At 41.9% G+C, this 27,213-nt stretch overlaps 1 protein-coding gene across 1 annotated transcript in view; it reads right to left on the bottom strand.

Moving 5' to 3' along the window:
* Positions 1–3,706: 3,706 nt before the first annotated feature.
* LOC126336187 (odorant receptor Or2-like) overlaps positions 3,707–27,213 on the bottom strand; it is a 156,306-nt gene continuing 132,799 nt past the window's right edge. Inside the window, exons 4-5 of the mRNA XM_049999694.1 lie at positions 18,812–18,970; positions 3,707–4,326 (exon numbers count right to left, since the gene is read on the bottom strand). Of these exons, the coding sequence (XP_049855651.1) occupies positions 4,270–4,326; positions 18,812–18,970 (216 nt within the window). The 3' untranslated portion in view covers positions 3,707–4,269. The remainder of the gene's footprint in view (positions 4,327–18,811; positions 18,971–27,213) is intronic.

The raw sequence follows: 27,213 nt of genomic DNA, 5'->3' as shown, positions 1-27,213 counted from the left end.
AGCAGGTATTAAAATCCATGGAGAAGAAATAAAAACTTTGATGACGTTGTAATTCTGTCAGAGACAGCAAAGGACATGGAAGAGCAGCTGAACGGAATGGACAGTGTCTTGAAAGAAGGATATAAGATAATCATCAACAAAAGCAAACGAGGACAATGGAATTTACTCGAGTTAAATCGGGTGATGGTGAGGGAATCAGATTAGGAAATGAGTCTCTTAAAGTAGTAAATGAGTTTCTCTATTTGGGGAGCAAAATAACTAATGATGGTCGAAGTAGAGAGGATATAAAATGTAGACTGGCAATGGCAAGGAAAGCACTTCTGAAGAAGAGTAATTTGTTAACATCGAGTATAGATGTACGTGTCAGAAAGGCGTTTCTGAAAGTATTTGTATGGAGTGTAGCCATGTATGTAAGTGAAACGAGGACGATAAATAGTTTAGACAAGAAGAGAATAGAAGCTGTCGAAATATAGTTCTACAGAAGAATGCTGAAGATTAGATGGGTAGATTACATAACTAATGAGGAGGTATTGAACTAAATTTGGGAGAAGAGGAGTTTGTGGCACAACTTGACTAGAAGAAGGGATCGGTTGGTAGGACATATCCTGAGGCATCAAGGGATCACCAATTTAGTATTTGAGGGCAGCGTGGGGGGTAAAAATCGAAGAGGGAGACCAAGAGGTGAATACACTAAACAGATTCACATGGATGTAGGTTGCAGTAGGTACTGGGAGATGAAGAACCTTGCACAGGATAGAGTAGCATGGAGAGCTGCATCAAACAGATCTCTGTACTGAAGACCGCAGCAATAATGTAATCTTTTAATGTTGTTTGATTGTAACTGCTAGATTCGAAACAACAGGAGCTGTGACCAAAAAATACGGTGAATGTGTTCTTTTAGCAGAAACTGCTGTTGCTACAACCATTTGATGTGATTTGTCTGGTAGTCTGATCCACTGAGACAAGCAGCCTCAACTTGGAACACGTTCTGACCTGTCAGTTAGGTTCCAGAGGCGCTAAGGTGACAATTTGTTTACCATGTTTGTGGCTCATCAAAGAACTTAATATTTCATATGGTGTAAAGCATTTTAACTGACAATTTGCAAATGAGACGAGTGAGTGTAAAACGTCTTCCCAAACTTGGTGAACGTAAGGAAAACCATGTCATTTTCCACGGTGTTCAAGGATCGTCTTTGTTGTGTACATAGTTCAGCGTAGTCAGCGCATACACATCTTTCCCACTAGAGCGCGCCCCGCTAAGCACAACAGTGCAGGCGCAGCGCTCGTATGTCTCCGCACTACGAGATGGCGCTGCCTTAGAAACGGACCAAATTCTGCTTCCTTCGATCAGCGTATTAATATGTAACGCAGCCAATGAGATTGCTGCTAACGTAGAACCTTTTCTCCTTGCAGATCACACTCGTGCAGTGATACCTGAATGAGCGAGGTATTATAATGGGTGTACAGACCTCCAATTAGTCAGTCTCCATTTGTCTGCACCAGTCTGTACCAGTCTGCATTAGTCTGTACCAGTCTATAGTCAAGTTTCAGTCTGCGCCTAATAAGATTACCATATTTCTGTATATAGCCATGAAGAAAAATGAATAGACATTTTGTCAAGTATCAGAGATATGTGAGAAGAAGATTAACGTACCAAGACCAAAGGAACTTCAGATTGTCAATTGTATACAGCATCCAGAATCAAGTTACGTAATGTCTATGCTTTTTATTATTTTAATAAATGTGAAAATTAATCAAGTTCTGTTTAAAGTTGGTCACCGTCAATCTGCTACTCTAAGTGTGCAAGTGGCATTTCTATCGTCTGACCGAACGGCAGAAGATAAACACGCCATGATAAGACCACGAGACATATTGCTGACACTCGCCTACTTCGTTAGAGCCACAAGTCAAATAATCTGATGGTGTGTGTACCGAAGGTCTTACAGTACGCACAGCACAGTCTTCATCCAGATCCGGACTTCATATCCAAATTTGTAACTGGGGATGAACTTGGGTCTATGCGTATGACACTGAGACGAAAAGTCAAGAGTTCCTAATGGAAAACCAATTAATCTTCTCACCCTAAATAGACATGTCCAGTCAAAATCGAACATCAGTGTCATGTTCACTGATTTTCTTTTATTTTTTCTCGATGTCGAGGGCACAGTACGACCAGATTTCATTCCAAGGGGAACAACTATACACGCCAAATTTTACAAGGGCTGCTGGTAGTGTTTTCGATACGGTATATGAACGAGGTGTCCAGAAAAATGGACCATTGGCTTACTTCTTCATCTTAACAAAGTGCGTGCCCACGTCGCTTTTGATTCATAAGTTTTTGACCGAAAAAAGTGTTACTGTCTCTCCAAATCTGCTTTTCGAGCTTTAGCACCGTGCAACTTCTGGCTCTTCGCAAAAATAGAAACTGTGCTCAAAAGAAAACGTTTTGACATCATTCCTGACATTACGACAGAGCAGCTGAACGCCCTTCCAAAACAAGCCTTCCAGAGATGCTTCCATTCGTGGAATCAACGCTGTTATAAGAGCACTGCTGGCCAAGGACCGTACTTTGAAGGAGAGTAAGTCAAGTTCCATGTAAGCTTACTACTTTGCTTCTAATAAAATTATTCACAGTATTTTTTCGTCCTAATCATATCTAGCATTAAGTCTCACTAACTGGATGAACGATAGCCAGGCCGACCCATCTGCATGCTCACAACGCTGCTTTCACAATGCAGCCTTCGCTGAAGTGTTAAAAACATTAGTATGTGTATAAATTCATTTGAAATTACCATATTTAATACTTTGGCAACGGCCTTGCTGCAGTGGTTACACCGGTTCCCGTGAGATCACCGAAGTTAAGCGTTGTCGGAGGTGGTCGGTACTTGGATGGGTGACCATCAAGGCCGCCATGTTCTGTTGCCATTTTTCGGAGTGCACTCAGCCTCGTGATGTCAATTAAGGAGCTACTCGACCGAATAGTAGCGCCTTCGGTCAAGAATACCATCATAACGACCGGGAGAGCGGTGTGCTGACTACACGCCCCTCCTATCCGCATACTCCTCGGAGGATGACACGGCGTTCGGATGGTCCCGGAGGACCACTCGTAGCCTGTAGACGGAGTGTGAGCGCTATATTTAATATTTTCTCGCTTGCGCACATAATACTATTGTTATCCTTAATTTTCTAGAGTTTACTCTAAAACAGCTCCTCAGCAAGATGTGAAACCTGCAACATTTTAGTACGCATGGTAAATAACAGATTAAGATTGTGTGCCTAGTAAAATCCCCTTTTAGGAGGAATAGCACTTAGTTTTCACTGTGACCAACTCTATAAAATGTCTTCAATAAGGAAGTAAAGTTGATCCTTCAAACTACGCCATGTTTCACAATTTTAATCCATGTTCATCACTGAATAAACTATTTGTGCATAAAAAGTAATATTTGGAATGCTACTATGTCATAACTCATACTGTGAAAGATGCAAGGAAACTAAATCAACGTAACTCCTGGCAGAAAGAGAATGATACTGATTATTTAAGAAGAATTACACCAGTAATAATATTTTTATCTACAGGATAAGAGCAGTTAATGTGATTAGAAGTTGGTCATAAACGATACATTTTCCTTACTTAATTTTATTTGAACTATAAACTTACTATCCGACTTAACCACTATGAACTGCTATATTATGAAATCTGATATAATACTTTTGAACAGAAAAAATGGAAAGTAACTAGACTCAAAGTACTAAATAAGCAATTCCTAGTAACGGAAATGAGTAAGGTAACAGTTAATCTATTCTTGATAGTATGGTCATTCAAGGTTTTGCACACATTCAGTTGTACAAAGATGGGGAAGGAACCCAGCTGCGTCCTGTTTAAATGTAAGTAACTGAGCATGTTTCGAATTTAATTACAATATATTAATGACTGGCTGATTTGCTGAATAAATTGTGAATCATATGGCAGTAACAAGTTACAATTCTGTAGATATAAATGAAAGATATATTGTCGAAGTTTGTGGTGCTACAATGTAATTTTTATTTTACAAATATATTTCTTAGGGGTCAGAGTAGCCAACAAATGTCAGAGTAGTGCCATGTTTATGTGGCCGTCTTTCCCATCTTGCAGTGAACTCTGTGCTGAGAGTGTTGGACAGTGCTGCCACCATCAGAGAGGTGGGCTACAAGCTGGACTCTATGCCGGTGTGCTTTGTGAATAGTGCTCCGTTTGCATCTTGGTCGTGCGATTCTCCCTGCATCTTTCTTTCAGTCGCTGTCCAGTTGTCTCAGCAGCGTGTAGTACGAGTAGGACGCCTTCATCAGCTGCAACACAACACACCGGCAAGGGTTATGTACGAGAGCAAGTTTATTACTCTGGGTCACTCTGCATTTGTTGATACCACTAGAGCAAAGTATTACGTCGATACACAAAACCATCACGTCACACTTTCCGTAAAAAATTACGCAAAAAATTTTTATATTGTTTAGAAGAGATAAAAGGAAATATTTTTTTGCGCAACAAAAATGTCACAAATGGCCCGTTTCTCTCTAGGGATACATGAAGTACTTGAAGCTATGATGAGACTGTGTTCAAACTGCCGTTTGACGAATATTGTTTTAGAGATCTTGATGAAAATGTCTGTTTACATCAATGCTCAACTTGCACCTGTGTGCTAATGATTTTCTAAAACAATACGGTACTGTTTACGGCCAGGGTCATACGTTTTGTTTCTGTAACGCGTTCAGATGAGGATATTGTCCTACCTGTCAACCACCAGTCAAGCTGAGGTAAGGTTCCAACATGACGAGGTCCTACCACACATTACTATTGACGTTAGAGAACATTTAGACATGTCTTCCCCAATTATTGTGGGTCTGGAAGAAGTGAGCTAGTACGGCATCCACTACCACGTTCTTCATTCTACCTTTATTTTTGCAGGTTGGGGGATGGGGATGGGGGAGGAGAGAGGAGAGGAGCAGACGACTGTTTTCGTATGATACAGCAATAGATTCTGTAAAAACTCTGGTTGCCATTTGGCTGAAGCTGCAGCCATTATTCGTGGAACACCTCCTTGTTCTTGTTAAACAATCATGAGGGCGCAGGTACCATAACTTACATTCATGTAAACGGACATTTTCAGCAACATATCTAAAACAATATTCGCCACAACGCAATCCGAACACCATCTCTGAGCACAACTTTCGTCAAAACTTTCTTCGGTCGCTTACGGTGCACCTGGGACATTTTTATAACACAAAAATGTGTATTTCTGAGGGTATTTTTACAGTTTCAAGAAAATGCGTTTTATTTTCTTTTTCTCTCGCTTTGTTAAAGTAAAACATCATCAGTGGTATGCAGTTAAAGATATTTACAATTTGATTCGATTTGTTTCCTATATCGCCGGCCTTTGTCGCCGAGCGGTTCTAGGCACTTCAGTCTGGAACCGCGCAGCTGCTACGGTCGCAGTTTAGAATCATGCCTCGGGCGTTGTTGTGTGTGATGTCCTTAGATTAGTTAGGTTTAAGCAGTTCTTTGTTCTAGGAGACTGATGACCTTAGATGTTAAGACCCATAGTGCTCAGAGCCATATTTTTTTTCCTAGATCGAAAAACAGTTCGTTAACAAATTGTTCGTTTCCACTTACAGTGATTTCTGTTGGATTTTTCGCCAACATTAGGAAGTGCAGTCTGCAAGCACGTTTTTCGTTTTTTTCTTCGTTGTGATCTAATTTTGCGCTGCTTTTCAGAACTAAGTGTTTCTGAAGTTTAACACAGCACAATTTCGTACACCACTGTTCTTTGTTTATTTTTATACTTCTAAGGGCGTACCGGATTTGGTGGTTTAGCCAACATTACCACTGATCTTTTTTATCTATATTTGTTCCTCCCTCTGTAGTTCATTATGTGTAATTTATTCTATTTCATTATGTTACTGTATATTTATATACTGTGTAAGAGAAATGGAGAAGTAGTGACAGAGTTTAAATTTTTGTGTGGTGACTGGTGCGGTGCTGGGGGGGTGGGGGAGGGGGGGGGGGGAAAGGGGAGAGGAGCGAACATGAGTGATGAGTGGATAGTAAGTCATCAAGTGCATAGTAGTGTCATGAAGAATGACTTAGCAGAAAAAGGTGAAAAAGATATTTATTATCTACAAATGATGAATGGTCTGATTTATTCTTTATATCTTGTGTCAAGTGTCCTGCCACTCACCCCAATGTACGTTTTTAACAGTCTCTCCAACTGAGCTGATACATGCCAGATTGCTGGTATCTGTCTGGAGTTAATTTCAGTTTCAGGATGCGTTTTTGTATTGAGTTGTTTGTTAAGCGAGCAACGTTTATGTCTAGTTCTTTGGATATGTTATCTATTTTATGTGTGAATTTGTTATGCTAGATCACTGTATGCCATTCTTTTGTGGTTATGAAGGTTGTAGGTGTTGCTCTGGTTTGGATACTTTTTTCATAATTTACGTCTTTATTTTTCTGAGTAGTTAGTTTCTCCTTCAGTCTTTCTTAGTGCCTGTTTTTAATGCTGTTTGTTTTACAATGTTCAGCTCTTTTTGTAGCCAGAAGTGTTTAGGGGGATACTGTTCAGTCTGTTTAATATGTATTTGATTCTGTTCTATTACTGATCCTGCAGGTGGTTTGAGGATATATTTAAAAGATTGTCACTTGCTGTGGGTTTTCTGCATGTGTCAAATATAAGAAAAGACAATCACAGTCACTTATAACCATTGGAAGCCAGACACTGTATAATATAAGTAATCACATTTTAAAAAAAACTTTCCCTTCCTTCGACCACTCTCACTCAATCGCCCAGCGCCCCTACAACAGTCTCACCTTTTTCCTCCAACTCAGTCTCCATCACTACACTATTACACTATGCACGTACTGCCCACTCATCTCTGGTCCTGTGTGTGGTTGGACCTATAGTGTATTTTCAAATGTTTATGAGTACTGCAACATCAGCAGGAAACCCCGCTGCGCTTTCCACAAATTTCGGTAGTAATATTCTCGTTGAGACTATCATTCCCTTCCAAATGTCAGTGACCATCTACGTGATTAAAGTTACATTTATGGCGACTTTCGAATACTTAGAAGAGTCGTATAAAACATACCTGCAATTACTAATTTCGATCCATTTTTCATGTTTAACTTCAGCCAGATTAATAAATGCTCGGAACCCATGGAAAATTCGCTGGATATTATCAAATTCTTTACTGTTAGAAATACGCCACCACCACTGGCGAGTAACCTACGCTTACAATAAATATTCCAATATGAATTTAGGATTTCGCTGCCATTCATTTCCGTTTTACATCTACGTTCTGTTCTTAATACCATGAAGGTTACAATGTCTAGATAGTATTAGCAACACAAAACTGAAACCGGAAGTGAGAAGCAACGAAATCCTAAATTCAGATTGGAATATTTATTGTAAGCATCGGTTGGCCACTAAACGTGGAGGCGTATTAACTGTAGTAGAGAATTTGATATCTAGCGAAGTTATCAAGGTCTCCTAACGTGAATTAATCTACGTGAAGCTAAACATCAACAGCTGGTTGAAAATTGTAATCATATGCCTTTATAAATGACATGCGTGACAACTTATCAGAATTTCGTGAGTAAGTTTCCTGATCATGCTACTGTAATTGAAGATGTCTTTAACATGCCTGGTATAGATTGGGAGAGTCATGCTATCAACTGCGGTGTCAGACACAGGAATTCATGTGACTTCATTGTTCTTGTCCGAAAATGACTACGAGAGTGTCATTGAAGGTAACGTCTCAGATCTCCTAGCAAGAAATAGGCCTGAACCTATCGACTCACTTGACGGAGAGGAAGACGTGAGTCATTATAAGGCTCTGATATCATATATAACTACAATTATTACAAGGAATGTTAAGAAAGGCAGGAAAATATTTTTTCTTAGCAATAGTGACAGGATACAAATTGCAGAGTATTTGAGTAGTCAGCGTCAAATATTCAGCGCTGGGGACGAAGACGTGGAGCAAAAATGGAAAAAATTCAAAAACATCGCTCAATATTCCTTAGACAAATACGTTCCGAGCAATGTCTTCAGGTATGGAAAAGACTCACCGTGGTCTAATATTCGTGACAGAAAATTGTTCATAAAAAAGAGAACTTCATTTCAGACTGAAGAGACGTTAAAACGTAGCTGAACCAAACAAAAATGACAGCAAGAAGAGCAATGACAGAAGCGTTCGACTTTGAAAGAAAAATTTTGTCAACTCATCTGATCAAAAACTGGAAGAGATTTTGGTCTTCCGTAAAATCAGTAAACGGTCCGAAATCATCTACTCAGTCTCTCAATGATCACAATGGCCCAGAAACGGAAAAAGACAGAGAGAAGGCCGAATTACTGAATTCGGTCTTCCGAACTTGTTTCACCGCGGAAGATCGCGGCTGTCATCGTACGAATTTCGAAATGGCATATACTGAGATAATTGACATCACAATACAATAAACAACTACAATCGCTTTTTAATAGAACCGCATCTGAACCAGATGAGATATCTGTGAGATTCTGCAGAGATTACGCGAATGAACTTGCTCCCATTCAGTCAACTGTTTATCGTAGGTCGCTGAAGTAACGAAGGGTACCTAGCGCAGATTCCCGTTTTCAAGAAGGGCCGTAGAACAAATGGACATAATTTTAGACCTAAGTCGCTGATGCCAAACTGTTATAGGATAATGGAACATGTTGTATGCCCATGTATTATGACGTTTTCGGAGAACGAAAATCTACTCTATCAAAATCCAAATGGATTTCGTAGACAGAGATCGTCTGAAAGTCAGTTCGCCCTGTTTTTCTACGAAATTCGCAGCGCTGTAAATATCAGTTCTCAGGGTGATTAGGTGTTTCGCGACTTCAGGAAGGCATTTGACGCTGTCCCTCACTGCTGTTTATAAAAAAAAAAAAACATTCGATCTTACCGAGTACTGTATCATTTTTGTGACTGTATCCAAGACTTCCTTGCAAATAGATCTCAACACGCCGCTCTTAACAGAACAAAATCGACAGGTGTAAAGGTAATTTTCAGATCACCCCAAGGAAGTGTGATACGATCGCTACTGTTTACATTGTATACAAGTGATCTAGTAGAATGCGTCGAAAGCTCTTTAAGGATGTTCGAAGTGATGCGACTGTCTCTTAAGACAGCAGCTATTTGCAGAAAAGGATCTACAGGATTGATGAATGATGCAGGGTCTGGCAGTTAACACTGACCGTAAGTGCTGAAATCAGACAGTCACGACACTAAATACCAAGATCCATAATGAGGGAACAAAAGAAAAGTGAAGGAAGGAACAAAATAGAAAGACAGTTTTCAAATACTGGTTGGAATGAGATTCAGAAAAACATTAGTCCTAATGTGCTCATCTGTAATATAAAAACGTCATTTTACAATACAGTTAACAACATTGTTAGCACCAATGAGACTGTACGCAATCGGAGTCTGTGAAAAACATTTATGACAACAATTCCATGTAGTTGACACAATAATTCATAGATACACTTGCAGCGGTCACATGAGTAGTTGATAATGGATCAGAGAACAAATATCTCTGATTACAAGAACATCCCCTGAGTATATATCGGTGTCATTGATACACAGGCCGGAAGCACGCTCTTTTCCAGAGGCAAAAAATAACGCTGTGTACTTGTTGCTGGGAAATTTTGTTAGTTACGTCATTAACAAACTAGGATCCGACAGCACCATAGAGTTCAAAGTACAAATGATGTGTGAATATCACAAAATTAGAAGGTATTCGAATCACAAGAAAAAGTTCGGTAATATGTTAAAAATTATATTTGAAAGAATGGGCATTGCTTAATATAAAAAAGAAAACTGTGTTGACAGTGATGTATTGTAATTACCTTAATGATATTATTTAAATTTTTACTGTAAATTTTTGATATGTGCTTTTTCTACTTCAGAAAGTAGTTTTTGAAATTCTATAAACTAATGTACAGAACTTATGTGACAGTCAGGTTGTGTGTCTAATAGTGTGTCAAAACACAAAACATTAAAGCTGTATTATTGGTTTATACTGTAAACATGAAAAATGACAGTTTTTATGGAAATGTCTTTATCGATTGGTTAAAACCATAAGATTGCATCTGATATAATGTAATATTCAATGGCTGGAAAATTGCCCTGTTCATTCTTGCACTGTGATGTGTAAGTCAGTTTTTCAGTGAAAGATCTACTATATAGGCATCATCACTTCAGATAAATAACATTCCATTAATGTAGAGAAAGTTTAGTTGGAAGGCTAGTCAACTTTATGAGATTTCTTTTCCGCCGTTCTCAAGTATTTAAGAGATTGTCTAATATGATTATTAAATTGTTTTTATGTGCGATGGGCACATACATTATGTGTTCATGGTTAGTACATGTACTTAGTATGTATTTGGAATATGTAAAATTGTTCCTGCTATATATAGAAGAGAATTGCCCGCAGAAGGCAAAGGTCATATCTTAACAATTAATACACTCCTGGAAATGGAAAAAAGAACACATTGACACCGGTGTGTCAGACCCACCATACTTGCTCCGGACACTGCGAGAGGGCTGTACAAGCAATGATCACACGCACGGCACAGCGGACACACCAGGAACCGCGGTGTTGGCCGTCGAATGGCGCTAGCTGCGCAGCATTTGTGGACCGCCGCCGTCAGTGTTAGCCAGTTTGCCGTGGCACACGGAGCTCCACCGCAGTCTTTAACACTGGTAGCATGCCACGACAGCGTGGACGTGAACCGTATGTGCAGTTGACGGACTTTGAGCGAGGGCGTATAGTGGGCATGCGGGAGGCCGGGTGGACGTACCGCCGAATTGCTCAACACGTGGGGCGTGAGGTCTCCACAGTACATCGATGTTGTCGCCAGTGGTCGGCGGAAGGTGCACGTGCCCGTCGACCTGGGACCGGACCGCAGCGACGCACGGATGCACGCCAAGACCGTAGGATCCTACGCAGTGCCGTAGGGGACAGCACCGCCACTTCCCAGCAAATTAGGGACACTGTTGCTCCTGGGGTATCGGCGAGGACCATTCGCAACCGTCTCCATGAAGCTGGGCTACAGGCCGTCTTCCGCTCACGCTCCAACATCGTGCAGCCCGCCTCCAGTGGTGTCGCGACAGGCGTGAATGGAGGGACGAATGGAGACGTGTCGTCTTCAGCGATGAGAGTCGCTTCTGCCTTGGTGCCAATGATGGTCGTATGCGTGTTTGGCGCCGTGCAGGTGAGCGCCACAATCAGGACTGCATACGACCGAGGCACACAGGGCCAACACCCGGCATCATGGTGCGGGGAGCGATCTCCTACACTGGCCGTACACCTCTGGTGATCGTCGAGGGGACACTGAATAGTGCACGGTACATCCAAACCGTCATCGAACCCATCGTTCTACCATTCCTAGACCGGCATGGGAACTTGCTGTTCCAACAGGACAATGCACCTCCGCATGTATCCCGTGCCACCCAACGTGCTCTAGAAGGTGTAAGTCAACTACCCTGGCCAGCAAGATCTCCGGATCTGTCCCCCATTGAGCATGTTTGGGACTGGATGAAGTGTCGTCTCACGCGGTCTGCACGTCCAGCACGAACGCTGGTCCAACTGAGGCGCCAGGTGGAAATGGCATGGCAAGCCGTTCCACAGGACTACATCCAGCATCTCTACGATCGTCTCCATGGGAGAGTAGCAGCCTGCATTGCTGCGAAAGGTGGATATACACTGCACTAGCGCCGACATTGTGCATGCTCTGTTGCCTGTGTCTATGTGCCTGTGGTTCTGTCAGTGTGATCATGTGATGTATCTGACCCCAGGAATGTGTCAATAAAGTTTCCCCTTCCTGGGACAATGAATTCACGGTGTTCTTATTTCTATTTCCAGGAGTGTATTATTTGCCTTTGGAAGACAATCATTGTAACTGTGATAAAAACTGGGTTGTACACCCATATGTCAGAAACCACAACAATTCTCACTTTTTAATACTGTCCTGATTTGAACATACGGTAGATGTAATTGAAAAAAAATGTGCCGAGGAAATAATAGGAATCTAGGAATAATAGGAAAGCTACGGGCCTTTTCAGGAGTTATCGCTTTAGTGATCAAGAATATAATTACAACGTTAAATATGAGTTCTGTATATAATACGACTAACTTTATTGCACACTTCGGTCTTGAAGGAAGAAGTTACACAAATTCATAATCGCCACAGAAGCCCTGGGAGAAATAAAATTTGTGCCGAGGATGGATACTACCTCTCATAGCGAATACATCAGTACGACATATGGTAGAGTGCTACGCAAGAGACGTCTGACAGAGAAAGCAAATGAGCAAAAGTGGACAACGCTCTTGAACAAGGGGATGAAGTGCGTCATACACAAACGTTAGACTTCACAGCAGCATCAACATGTCGAATTCTTTACAACGCAGGAAAGATAAGATATTCAAATTATGTTCCAAATTACGAAGTGCATGGATTGAATAACTGATGTAAACACTAGCAGCGAAACTAGAATGTAAGCAGGAGATGACATCGTGTTACTGTACTTTAATAGATGTCATTTATCTTCTTTTTCATCAGGTGACTCCTTCAAACCGATCTAGTCATCTTTTTATTGAGCTTCCTAAAGTTCCTTCGCGTCTGGGTTTATACATTTTTTGTGATTATTGTACCTGGCATACGGCTTTTGTGTTCTTTCCGTCTTACCTGATATTATTTTACTGTGTCAATTATGTTTTGCATATTCAGTTCAGTTCGAGTGTCATCATTTCTCTTTTTATCGATTAAAGTATATCCAGCCATATATGTAAGGAAATTCATTTTACATATTCAATTCTCTTTTCACCTCTTGTTAGGGGTTCAGTCTTCTCATCCACAGAGCAGTGTAGGTATACCCATAATCTTACAGAACGTCCTTAGAGTATCTCTGTGGCTTTCTTTCCCAACATCCTGCCTATATCTTCACAGAAGTTGTTGAGTATGCCTAACTTCCTTTGTATTTCACTATTTATGCCATTGTAATAATGTATGCGGAATATTTAAATGAATTAACTTTCTCTATTATCTGATAATCACTTTGTATTTTAAATCAGATGGGCAGGCATCTTAAATGTTCTGGCGTAACCACAAGAGCCGGAACGAAGATGAGGAACGCAAGAACAGAGAAAGTGGTGAGGAAATGCCGGCCAACGGTGTGCGGAACTGGACGGCGCCGCGCTGCTCCTGCTAGCTTTGGCCGCTAAGATCGCCCCAGCCTGCAACGAACTTTTGTGCTACGCTATCAGATTGTCATGATCCGCATCAAGTGCTCACTTGGACTTCGTGTATAGCAAGAAATTTACTATTTTCATGTCACCCCTCGCTTGCGACTACTACCTGTAAACCTCCAAAATTAAGTACTGACAATTTGCTTCCCAAAAACAAAACTACTAATGTTATTTGTTTGAATGGTTGAATAGCATTCCGAGAACGCAGCATCCTCTAGGCACCCTATTAGTGACGACTGAGTAAGACACCGCATTAAAAACGCCACTGACAATGTCTTCATAAAGGAGACGTTCGTATTGTATTCTATGGCTAATTTATTTGAACTGGAAACAGCCCCATGAACCATGGACTTTGCCGTTGGTGAGGAGGATTACGTGCCTCAGCGAGTAAAATATTCCGGAGGTAAAATAGTCCCCCATTCGGATCTCCGGGCGAGGACTACTCAGGACGACGTTACCAGGAGAAAGAAAACTGGCGTCCTATGGGTCGTAGCGTGGAATGTCAGATCCCTTAATCGGGCAGGTAGGTTAGAAAATTTTAAAAGGGAAATGGATAGGTTAAAGTTAGATACAGTGGGAATTAGTGAAGTTCGGTGGCAGGAGCAAAAAGACTTCTGGTCAGGTGAATACAGGGTTATAAATACAACATCAAATATGGGGTAATGGAGGAGTAGGTATAATAATAAATAAAAAAGTAGGAATGCGGGTACGCTATTACAAACAGAATAGTGAACGCATTATTGTGGACAAGATACATACGAAGCCCATGCCTACCACAGTATTACAAGTTTATATGCCAACTAGTTCCGCAGATGACGAAGACATTGATGAAATGTATGATGAGATAAAAGAAATTATTCAGATAGTGACGCGAGACGAAAATTTAATAGTCATGGGTGACTGCAATTCGATAGTAGGAAAAGGAAGAGAAGGAAACGTAGTAGGTAAATATGGAATGGGGTAAAGAAATGAAAGAGGAAGCCGCCCGGTAGAATTTTGCACAGAGCGTAACTGCAATAGGAAACGGTTTTGCAGACTGCAAGTATTACATATCAAACCACATAATTTTCGTTGGTTTTGTCGTCTGAGTGAATGAGCGCGTCAATGTAGCAGGTATGCCACACACCGTCAGGTGGCTTGCGGAGTATGGATGTAGAAGTAGATGTAGATGGATCGTTGAAACTGTTAAAACTAAATGTGAATCACACACGTGGGGAAGATGATAAATGTAAAATAGCCAGATTTTGGTACTTCAATAATGTAATATTTACTTCGGTCCCTTAGACGGTATAGATGGGGCTAATTCGATTTCATTTGCTTTTTGGAAGGTATCAGTTTGAAATTACCAGGACTCGAACCCGTGATCTGCTCACATGGTAGACCCTCTACCCTTTCTTTTTTTTTAAGAATGCACGACGATTACCACTAGACTACGGGCTCACAGTCCATCTGAGCCACCGAGGACACAGAGAATAGTGCGACTGCAGTAACTAATCTCTGCCACGACTTCCGTAAGACCCACATTCCCAACTTATTGTCCCTCACTGTATACATAGTGCCTGTGCCCATTTTACTCGTTACTCGCGGCTTTTTGCCGATTCCCGTAAGAGTTCAGGCACTTTTTGTGCATGCGCACAGAAGAAGGTGGTCAAATGGCCGGTGTAGTAAAATTATTTCGCCAGTGAGGCTGTTCGGCAGACGGTGATTACGGGTTAAGTGACTCTAAATAGGATCCTGATTGACTATTGCGTTATTCGAGGAATCAGAGATCTTCCGCGCTCTTTGATACCGGGAGAAGATTTTCGTGCGTGAGTCTTGTCGAATCGGTGGTCAGCTTCGTGTGTGCGATCATTTAGCCCAGAGCTGTAATCATTCTTCTGAAAGTCGTGCAATAACTGTTTTTTGAAGAACTGTATTTATATATAAAGGCCGAGGATGACGTCTATGGAAATTTCGAGTTTTTCAGTGGAAAATTACACTTTTTTCGTAGAATAATAAATTCTGGATGGCATACCGTGCAGTCGTGAAAGTGAAATCCCAAGAGTTTTAAATGGGAAGAGTTGCTCGATACTTGAGCGAGCATTGAAAAGTATTATACAGCGTATGTTCCTATAAACTGATAAAATGTGCGCTTCTTTTGATAACATGCCATCATTTAAGAAGTTAATAGCACTACTAGAGAAAGAGTGTGTGCTTTAAGTGTGACAGGATTAGTCCAAACTATGCTTATTTTCGTACTTTCGTTTCTGGAACTTTGTGCTAGAACGCACTTCGTAGCAAGATTTTTGAACTCAAAATGACTGTACAGAACAGACATTTCTTGCAGGGATTTTTCTTCATTTACTCGTTACAAACAACGAAATTAACTCAGTAAACATGTATAATACAGTTATATATCCCTATACACACTGTCGTCATGGGCATCTAGTTTTGTGTCGTTGCAGCTTTACTCAACTGAGGAACATTATACGCCGCGTCATGGCAGATAGTGTTTCTGAAAAGTCACCGAGCTGAGTACTTTCGACGTTAAAAGAAGACAAAAGTGGCACAAGGCCCTGCAGTTGGTTGGTATACTCACACAATAAGCTAAACTCCGTGCCGTGCGAAAGACCCTAAGGATACTGACCAACCGCCGTGTCATCCTCAGCCTATAAGCGTCACAGGATACGAATATGAAGGGGCGTGTGGTCAGAACACCGCTCTACCGACCGCTGTTAGCTTTCGTGACCACACCCGCTGCTTCTCGCACGCACCCTGCTCGCCGGCAGCGCTCGGCAGACCGGACGGTCACCCATTCAAGTGTCAGCCACGCTGGACGGCACTTAACTTCGGTGAGCCGACAGGGGCCGGTGTTACCACTGCGACAGGGCCGATGGCCGTAATCATACAGTACACATCCAAAATTTTAATTTTGATGTGGGGCAGTGGGCACCAATGTCGTGTCTGATAAGGATGCCGTGGGTTTCCTTTGGTCATCACACGAATACTGCACCTGGAAATCATTTACAGTTGCGGTCCCCTCTGCCACTCTCCGAGCCTGTTGGGATGTTTGGCTGATACGAACCAAGTCCTTCAACAGGCTGCCCATCTATCACGAGGTGAAAATAAAGGATGAAAAAAAATTGCATGAATTTGATGATCCAAGTAGGGTTTGGTGTTCCTACCGTGCGGCTGCCCGGCGGAGTACAGTTTCCAACATGCAGTGAACGGAGCTTTTGCACTGATCGGCCAGAACGCGTGTTGTGTGTTTTCAAATAAAATAATTTCATACGCCTGGGGATGGGATTTAAAAATCTCGAAACCAGTCGTGGTTTGAATAAATATTAGTGCAACTGAAGCGGATCTCTCTAAATTAATTATCATGCATCTCAGATGCGAATATTCTATGTACCAAATCTTGTGATTCACAGCAAGTACAAACAATAATTTGTAGAGACATTTGAGTCACAGCCTTGTTGACTATAATAGCTGATTGCAGGCAGTCTGGTAGATTCGTAACCATATTCTCAGCTGAGAGAGCAGCAAAAATTGATTTTACGGACATCAAAAACTCAACTTTTGAAATTTAATTTATCCAACTACAATAATTACATCATCAAAATCAGGGACGTCACTAAAAGTTAATAGTCATTGCGGTTCTGAACACTGCACGTAGACAGTAATCGTAAAAACTGAGACTATTTCAAATAAAATGATCATACATTGATATTACACTTTTGTTAGCTCACCTACAATACGAATGAATTACATTTGCGTTGCGAAGTGTACACCTACCCGTGGCAACAAGCAACGAAATTGGTGTGTATAATGCGACAATCTTAAGTGAATTTTTTTGAGCCATCGGGTTTCATTTCACAGCATTCCTGACCTTCTCTTGGATGCTCTGCAGCAGCCTAAATTCGATATTCTTTTAAAAAAATTCTGGCATTACTTTTCTGCAGTCATAGAATTCGAGGCGAGGCGGTTCTTTTGCTTTTACTTGAGTATTGCACAGCAAATGGTTGGTCCCTTTCGACAGCGGAGCTACGAATGGAAATACTTGTTTTGCAGTGTTATTCTACTGAGCCACACCTTTGTAACAGGAGATGCCTTTCTAGGTGCCAGTGTTTACACTAGCATAAGTCGTTACATTTCAGTAAGACAGTGTTCGTCAAAAACACTTTTAAATGTTTTATTATTGAGGCACAGCACCAGCGTATTACCTCTGGAGGCTAGCTATTACAGTGACAGATGTACATTCATATTTACGGATTGTTTATGTGTGAGATCTGTTTGATTACACACACACACACACACACACACACACACACACACACACACACACAGAGGATAAAAATTAACAAAAGAGACTAACAACAACAAAAAACAAGATTGGAAAGGAGGTATCCCAGCGTTAATTTTTATCGCTTTTTGGAAACCATAGGGCACGTAAGTTAGAATAATTAGACAGTGATTGCTGCCCCAATGTTTTCGTATGAATTCTAACTGTTGTGCCATGATGTGCCTCCGTCATCATCAAGGTGAGAGGGCTGCCACTCACAAGTAGTTAAGTGTCTGCAATTAAATACACGTTCCAGGGACATTAATGTCATAACAGTCTATGTTCGACATCGACGTGCAGTAACCACTCTCAGACGGCAGGTGGCAGGACTAGCAGTGGAGGCTATACAAAGACTGCCGGAAGAAGTGCAGCTGTTGTCGCAATGCGGAGACAGAGCAATTTCTCTGACGTCCGAAAATGTATGTTCACTGGCTTTCGGGCCAAGCGTGGAAACAATTCCGAAACGGCTAAGTTCGTAAACTGTACGTGTGCATGGCAAAGCTGCATTATCCAGAACTGGCACCGACTCAACTGTGGTGGACCACGAGCGTTAGATTACAGGGAGGAACGAGAGCTGAAGAGATGTGCAAGGGAAAATAAACGGGCTACGGTTGAGCATCTCACTGCCGAGGTAAACCGAGGTGATATCAACAGTGTTTCTTCAACGATCGTTCAGTCAAAGTTGCTGCATATCGGCCTCGGCATAATGGCATCTATCAGCAGGACAATGCAACGTGTCACACAGCTCGCTGACTATGTGCACGGTCCTAAGAGCACCACGATGAGATTACTGTACTCCTTTGTCCCCGAAGTCCCCGGATTGAAACCCAATCGAGGGTCTGTGGAACCATCGCGACTGAGCTATTAGCACCTCGGATCCCCTATTGAGATACCTAGCGCACGTGACTACGGTGCTGGAGTCGGCATGGCTCCACATCCTCTTCAGTATCTTCCAGAACCTGGTTTGCTTACTTTCTTGCATCACGCTTCACAGCGGCCCGCACTGGGAAAGGTGGTTGTTCAGGAGTGTGAAGGTGCTCAAATTAATGTGAGTGAACTGTGTAGCCCACCATAATATTCTTCAGTCCACGCAACAGTATTTGATGCAGCCCGCAAGAGCTTTGCTGCTTGGGTTAATGCGTTAAACAGAACAACGACAGCGACAGGTCTAGAGAAACTGGACTGACCGCTACGAAGGCCGCCGTGTTGACGGGGTAGAGGTGGCCCGCCGTGATGAGCAGCGGTTTGTGGGCGCGCGCCATCACGATGCACAGCGCCCTCTGGAATCCAGCACCGGCGCCGACCCAGTGGCTGCTGTACGCCGCCTCAGACAGCGCCTCGCCCTGCCAACAACAGCAACACGGTGGAGCGCACCCTCTGAGATTTGTCCAGATTGCTGCAGGTGGGTCACTCTTTTTGCAATCTGCGTAAAGTGGGTTGCGATCAGAGGCTACTGAGCTGGCTTAGAGTTTAGCGACTTTTCACGTGAAGCAGACATTTTCCGGCAACTGTTAGAAATTAACTTGTGAGAAGATGGGAGGAAACAGCGCTCTCCAGAGAAGTGTTATTACTGGAAGTAGGAATTGTTCAACGAGAAAGTCTGCGTTCTGCTCGTCAGGTTGTCTGCCACAAAGGCCAACATGTGAAAACAGTTTGATGTTGACAGCGGAAGCAGGCGATCTGGCAGAAACCCTCCTGGCCGTAGGTGGTCGGTCGTGGATGAAGTCATCTGTGAGTGTTCAGTGTTTTGGCAGCCAATAGTGTCCCGACCGTCAGAGATGAAAAAATAATTATTCCAATAGGAAAGCATACGAAATTTTGAAAGTGCATACCCATTTACAGGTGTCTCATTATTAACAATTCTTTCGGTTTTCTAGGCAAGTGTGGAGATTTAGTGCAGGTGCTCCGCTCGGTGGGAAGAGTCCTCCTATTAAATCGTTGAGCCATTACCCAGTTGGATGTGATGCAAAGAGACCGAGGTGACAACGCTTTGGATGGTGTTCACATGAGGAAACATATAGGAGCAACATGGCCTGACTGAAGTGTTGCAGACATAGTAGCTAGTAATGGCTAACGATCACGTTGCTGGGACTGGAGCCTCCTATTGACGTATTTTTTCAGTGTCTGTAATGTACACTTGGATTTTTAAAAACCCAGTTTCTGCAAAACACAATTTATTTCTTTTTATATTCTTTATCCATACAAGTTTCGACGCCTATCTATCACCTTCAGTTAGTCTCATTTATTTCTGTAAAATATTACAGAGTACTCTAGGTTGGCATTCTGTTTTAGGTCTAAAAATGTAACATGTGTCTTTTGTTCTGATGCCTCTCTTGCAACGACATTGATTACAAAGATGCCATCGTACAGGTTCGTGGGCTTTTATGATTTGATAGCATGTCATCTGCAAGGTATCGTGAAGACTTTGTTTAAAGAGCTATTATTTGTTAACTTTTTCCGAGAATAATGACGCTGCAAGTTCTGGATTTCCAATTTATTCTCATCCGGTATCACACATCGTCATCCACAAAAAAAAAAAACTGTAGGTAAAATTTTATCCCCACGTTCATCAAAAGATGCTACGTTCCTGTTGCCGCCTACTTGCTCGTCGTTTCGTTTCTGTCTACTGTGGTTATAACTTTGAATGTTTCAGGAGCCGAGTGTGTGTGCGTGTGTGTGTGTGTGTGTGTGTGTGTGTGTGTGTGTCAGAGCGAGAAAGGCAGAGAGAGCGAGAAACTCAGAGAGGGAGAGAGAGCGAGACTGACAGAGAGAGAGAAGAACGGACGAGTGGCTTACGAAGCAGATGTTCTTGGATAACAGAGGATATAGTACGTTTTTATTGAGTACATGTCTTTGTGCAATTCATTACTCCTCCTAACGTTGTTTTCTTGGCTAGTGTTGTGTATTCGTTCAAAACTTTCTTCCCTTGTATTACTGTTTTTCAGTGCGAAAATTATGCTCTATTGGAAGATTTTGGCAGAGACTGCCACTTTTTCTCAGGACCTTGAGATAAGTTGCAAATGTCATTTGGACGATGGATATTCTCTACGGCAGGATTCTGAAAAGTTAAGTGTATGCTATTACCTTTTTTTACGTCCTGAGGGGCTCGCAATGTAACGTTTTTGCAGCGCCATCTGGTTGATGTATTTTAATTTTGTCGTTAAGAATTAGAGCCCCGCTATAGTTTCACGTATGTTACTACGTGTTAATAGTTTTTTCGATAGCATATTAAAACCGAATACGCTGGGAGTGAACAGTCGACTGCTCACTAAAGCTGAGACTACATGAGATAGCATTGTTCAATGGAACACTGTTACATAGAACAATGAAGTGTGGCCAGAATATTACGACTTGGCTGAACTTCGTTATCTTCTGATTATAATGGCAGCAAAGTGCGCTTCTATTTTGTCCTAGTTTCTCAGTTACCCCAGTTGTGAATGTGACAAATTTTTGTGAACTGTCCAAAGTCCGTAGGTTTGCTTTCTTCTTTAAATAATTTTATGAAGGAGGAGACCAGAAAGAGCTTTCCTCGGGCCGGAGAATTTTTGGTAATCTGAGATTTCATCTTGTATGTTAGTGGGAATATAGTTAGCGCCAACGGCAGAAGCAGCAGTCGTTTTTTTTCACGCATCTGGTGGTCTAGCGGTACGAAGAGGAAATCGAGTAGTGGAACCACTGAGACTTTATTTATTTATCTTTTAAGTATGTATTTATTTAATGTGACCTGACTGTGAAATCATAAAATATATACTGGCAGTATTTCCGCTACCACTGCTGCTGCCATTAACAATGATAATAATAATAATAACGTCAATAATAATGAAATTAATAACAACAACGTCAGTGGCAGATATAAAAGTAATTTATAGGTGTACAAAATAAATGTTTTCTGATATAGCGAATTCTGGGGAAAGCATATTTAAGAAGACTGCACCAGCTAAGAATAACGAAAAATGAGGAATATCTGGATGGAAAGGGGGATGTATAGGGATGTATACGTGTGAGGACTGTGTAGTCATTATTGCCGCTACAGTAGGTACGTCATTAATTGTCTTCTGAGGCTGGAGACGTTACCCAGTTTTCTAAGATGCGAGCGGTTATTCCAGAGTCGGGTTCCTACTGCTGATAAGAACTTCTAGAAAGTGCCTGAATGACGGAGTGGGGACAGGTGTTTCTGTCGTGTTGTTCAGAAAAGAGCGTGATGGACGAGAAGAGATATGAGGGACAGTTTACATTTATAAGACAATAGAGAAGACAGAGGAAATCGCTGTGCTTTTCTGCACGCTGACAGGATAGCTGTGCAAATGATGGTGAAATACGACCAAAGAGTTGAAAATAACAGATATAACGAACACGGCGGACATTCATAGCGTTACAGGCACCGTGAACTGTACTGAGAAAAATCTTGAGGGATAACATCGCTGTAATCAATAATTGAAAATCTAAGTGACTGTAAAAGTTTCCTTTTGACTTCGTTCAGAGATGCTGATGTCTTCTTGCACATTCCGTTTACTTGCTCAGTCCAATTTAGATTTTCATCTTATTACTCCGACAATCTTTGCTGATGGAGATAAGTAGCAATTTGTCCCTTTTAAGATTGAAGGTGGTAAGGATCCTCGATATTTCGCACTATGAGCCTCGAATGACCAACCAGCAGCACTTGGGTTTTGGATTGGTTGAGCTTTAACCCCATATTCTGTGTCCATCTTCATGGGGCACACAGGTCATTATTGATACTCTCGATAGCTGCCTTCTGGTTTATTGGCTTTTGCGCCTGGGTACAACTGGAGGTCATCAGCGTACATTTGGTATTTACGGTAAGACAAAACTGATGACACACAAAGTCTAAGGCCTTGGATAGTGAAGGAACAATGCAATTAGATCGTTAATCAGTGTGTGCGACGGCAACGTCCATTTTAGATACCGGCTTAAAAACTAGTCCTTGTTTCCACGCTTCAGGGAAAACATTTGTAGCTAAGGAGTGGTTGAAGACGTCTGTTATTGTGGGCACTAGTGCGTCAATAATAAACTTCATCACTTAGAATGTGAGTTTCACTCTAACGTCAACGTAACCTTCACCTCTTTTGTTTTTGTTCTATAATTAAGATGCAGTTGACACAACAGTGCGTCTGTTTAGTAATTTTAAATGTTGAACCTGAGTAGCAAATCTTAGTTCATCATTCACTGCAAGTTTTGCTAATCACAAAATAAATGTTTTTCGTAGCAATAACTGATTCTGATTTTTAAAAAAAGTCGAAATATATGAACGTATCTTTCTGTACATGATTATCAATTAGCTCTTACAGTGAGACAGTATCTCGTCCTCGCTAGACATTAACAAAGCCAGTTAACTGATTTATAGTCACTCGCGTCATGAGCGCGCTTTCATTGGCAGCGGCGTGGCTGCAGCGCGCGGGTCGCTCGAGTTGTCGACTCTGTATACAAGTAAAAAACTATATCTCTACATACACTGGCCTTTCATTTTTTGAGACATACTTTCCCAGATTTAAATTTAAAACAATTCCCGTCCTGGGCAAGGATTACGAGAGGTTTTCCTCGGATGTAAGGCAAATGTCTGAATTGGAAATCCTCTGACATGTTCCCAACTGCGATTCCCTTTGTTGCCTCACTACCGAACTGCGTGTACCAGCTGCGAAGCCCTGGTCTTCACCTGAAGAACTCGCTCTGCCTTTCGGGGTAGGGAATGAAAAGTATTAAAAAATGCAGAGATCGTGAGTAATTTTTCACAGAGAGCAGAAAATATTACTTTTATAATTATTGTGGACGGAAGGCGTTACGCAAGTATTGTACGACAAATTGGGTTATCTGGGTAGGGCGGAAAACGTACTCGGATAGCCCATGTGGTTAAGGTGACAACTCACATAAAGTGCAGAAATCCACTTTCGAATCCCGATCTGGCAGAAATTTTCACTTGTCGTCATTGAATTCATGTCATTACCCAGTTGTGGCCGACGTCAGAATTTATTTCATTTCACCATCTATACGTACAGTCTTAAGACAATAAAACTGACCGCCGGCCGGCCGCCTCAGAGACTAAGTCCGAGTCGTTCACTTAAGGTGGCCAATAAAACTAATCGCCCCTGACAACTCTAAGCCCGGCCATATGCACGATCTGGCAACACTGTGAGATGCGGAAGTGTCAGCAGGAACTGTTGTCTACTTCACAGACGTTGTCGGGCTGTGTGAGCCCGTGGTCTAATGGTGTAGCTTAGCGTGTTCGGTCAGAGGGTTAGCTGCCCTCTGTACTAAAAAACAAGAGTTAATAGATCAACACCGAACTCAAAAGGGTGTCAGGGTGTCTTACGACGTCCGCCCCGATCGGATTCAACGAACCAATACGAACGAAATGAGATTAATAATATAAAAAAAGAAAGTGGCAAGCGACGTGCGTTCTAAGATTGTAGTCGCCTGTTCGCATCCAACTGTATTTTTTTTTACAACATTTCGGTCTAGAGTTATGTGTCTGACTGAACATTGAAGATAATTCGCTTTTCTACCCACTAGCAATAACAAGTATTCCAGAAAGAATTCCCCAGGACAGCTGCGGCTGCGTCGCGATCCTAACAGCTTACGCTCGAGCATTTCCTCGCGCTGCAGAGGCTACCGGCCACCGGCCAGACGCCACCTGCCGCCTGAAATCCGGCACCGCCCATGTGAACGCGGCGCCACGCTGTCAGTGTATGTATCAACTGTCATTTTCGAATTTGAAGTTGTATTATCATCTTGAAGTTAAGCATTGGATTTTGCATACTTGAAAATCATGAGCTACAGTTAAACATTGCAAAATTGAGTCGCAAGTGGAAATAGGTCTAACATCTGCAACACATCGTTTACTTTTGGTGTAACAGAGGGGTGAATGCAGAGGAGGCAGCTAGAAAGATTTGAATTGTGTGTGGAGCGAGTGCTTTTGGGAAAAATACGCCAGAAAAAGATATTATTGTTTCAACAAAGATCGTTCTGGCATGAATGATTTTCCAATTTAAGGAAGTCTCGACTACTGATATACGTGATGCATTACCATTTTACCGTCATGCGACATTTGCATTCAACAGGCGAAGTTCAGAAGTCTGGTGTAAGAGTACTGCACGCTCTAATTCGAACAACAAAAATCAACGGAGTGACTATTATTGAACGTCATCAGGTCGCTCATTGAGCATACGTATGCAGTACTGTTACTGGTGACGTGTTATGATGCCGTTTTCGTTAACTTCCTAAAAAGAAATGAAAGGCTGAGCCCCTCAAAAGACATAAACTCGAGCAAAGAGTAATGTGAACATAATATTTTACATCTGATAGCTCCTAAAGTGTGTTTTGGGGTACGATTTCTGCTCCAAGGGCTGTGAGCAACACAGCTGGAATATGTTGCCAACAACTGAGACACCTTTCGGTCTCAGTGTAAGAAAATCGAGCAACACAACTCCATCACCTGTGCTACTGCATGATAGCGCACTGTGTTGATTTGAGGAACAAAACTATCCAGGAGATTGATAGGAAGGTCGTCTCTCAGGCACTTGTATTGATAGAGAAGTCCTCTCTCAAGCACTTGTTCCCCTCGTCATATATTCGTCAAATTTTACCTTTCCCGCTATTGATCGCTCAACCGTCAAGGCAATTCATTTCTAGACGAAAATACTCTTAAAACAACTCTGGTATAATGATATCGTTGGAACCAGTAGGTTTCTACTTTAGCATTGTCAGATCGTTTTAGATATCGTGAAAGAAAATTCTTTTGCTGATTAATTTCTCTTTGATGATTACTGTTGCGTTTAGTAAACTAATGGAAAATGCAATTAAAGTATTCACTGTACTAATACAAATTGAATTCAGCATACTACAGAAACATCACGACGGCAGTCTATCTTAATAAAGCATTAAGTTCAAATGGTTCTGAGCACTATGGGACTTAACTTCTGAGGTCATCAGTCCCCTAGAACTTAGAACTACTTAAACCTAACCAACCTAAGGACATCACACACACCCATGCCCGAGGCAGGATTCGAACCTGCGACCGAAGCGGTCACGCGGTTCCAAACTGAAGCGCTTAAAACCGCACGGCCACACCGGCCGGCAAACATTAAGTGTCTGTAAGACGATTGAGCCTACTTTAACGCGAATTAGTAGGATATTACTGACTTTTGACTTCGAAAAGGTCTGTATTTACTTCATTTTTTGTATCATTCGCAAGTATTAGGGAAATGTGGCATTCCATAGATAAAATTATGTATTCACAACAACAGAAAATATGTCTGCAGAAAACAAAACTGGCATTATGAATTTGGCAGTACCGTAAGGTTTTCGTTATGGCACTAAGGATTACTGAAAGTAGCAAGGCGAATTTTGCTCAAGCGTTGTCTTACGATTCCGTTGAGTTTGTATCTGCCTGCTTGTAGCTCTGAGCTGGCCGGGGTGGCAGAGCGGTTCTAGGCGCTACTGTCTGCAACCGCGCTACCGCTACGGTCGAAAGATTCGAATCCTGACTCGGGCATGGAAGTGTGTGATGTCCTTAGGTTAGTTAGGTTGAAGTAGTTCTAAGTTCTAGGGGACTGATGACCTCAGAAGTTAAGTCCCATAGTGCTCAGAGCCATTTCAACCATTTTTTTGTAGCTCTGCTAGAAAAGAATTAAAAATCTGGCTTTCAGCGACTCTCGAAAGGCGAACGAAAGCAGCTTGCACCTGGTAGCCAAGCGTGTTACATGGGAACTGGTTTTTTCCTAAAGTTAGAAGACGTTCTTTTCTGGTTGAATTGTTGGAAAATGTCAGTGAGACGTGTACCGTTGGTCTAAGCGTTTCGGTGTTGAATTTGTACCAATGATTTTTCTACAGGTTTTTTCTGTCCCAAATAGAGAGTTGAAGTCTCCCATTAGTATTTTCACGTCATCTCGGTGAATTTCGCTCATAGTATTTTCGAGTGTATATCTTTTATAGGGGCTCTGAATGAGCATAGTCATAAGTCGATTGTTGAAGGGTGTGATTTCTTCGACAGAGTTGATGATAGATCTGTGTTCGAGAAATGCAGTGCCGAAGACTGGTACGCCTTTCGCTACCTATTGTTGTATTTTGCTCTTGAAGATGCAATGGTTTTCCTAATGCAAGGTTTCATTGTCAATGAGTCGTGGTTCTTGAAGAGCAAGGATGAGAATTTTTTGTCTGTCGATTTCTTTTGTGAGATTATTGAGGTTTCTTGTTTGGATCAATGTATCGATGTTTAGTTTTCAAATGAATGTTTTCTGCTTGTAGGGAAATTTACCAGAGATCTTCGATGTTCTCTGCGTGCTAACCTGGACTCCAGAGTCCGACAATCCAACTGCCGCCTATCGGTGGCCAGGTTGCGTATCACCTGGGGTAAAGCTACCTATGCTTGCATGGTTCATGTTTTCTTATGTTTCATTGGTTTGGCCTGGGTGATACTGGGACCGGACAGGACCAGAGGGTGTGGAAGCCTTTGGAAGCAAATATTTTCAGCCAAGCTCATTGAGCTAACAGACGGTGACCAGAGTAGCGGTGATTTTCACTCAGATATGTCTGGATTTTGGGTTCAACGGGTTGGGTAGCCGTTCAGGATTGTGTT

This window comes from Schistocerca gregaria, chromosome 2, assembly GCF_023897955.1.
Source record: "Schistocerca gregaria isolate iqSchGreg1 chromosome 2, iqSchGreg1.2, whole genome shotgun sequence".
NCBI lineage: Eukaryota > Metazoa > Arthropoda > Insecta > Orthoptera > Acrididae > Schistocerca > Schistocerca gregaria.
Note: the sequence above shows the minus strand (reverse complement) of the source record. Positions and strands in the feature narration are given on the sequence as shown.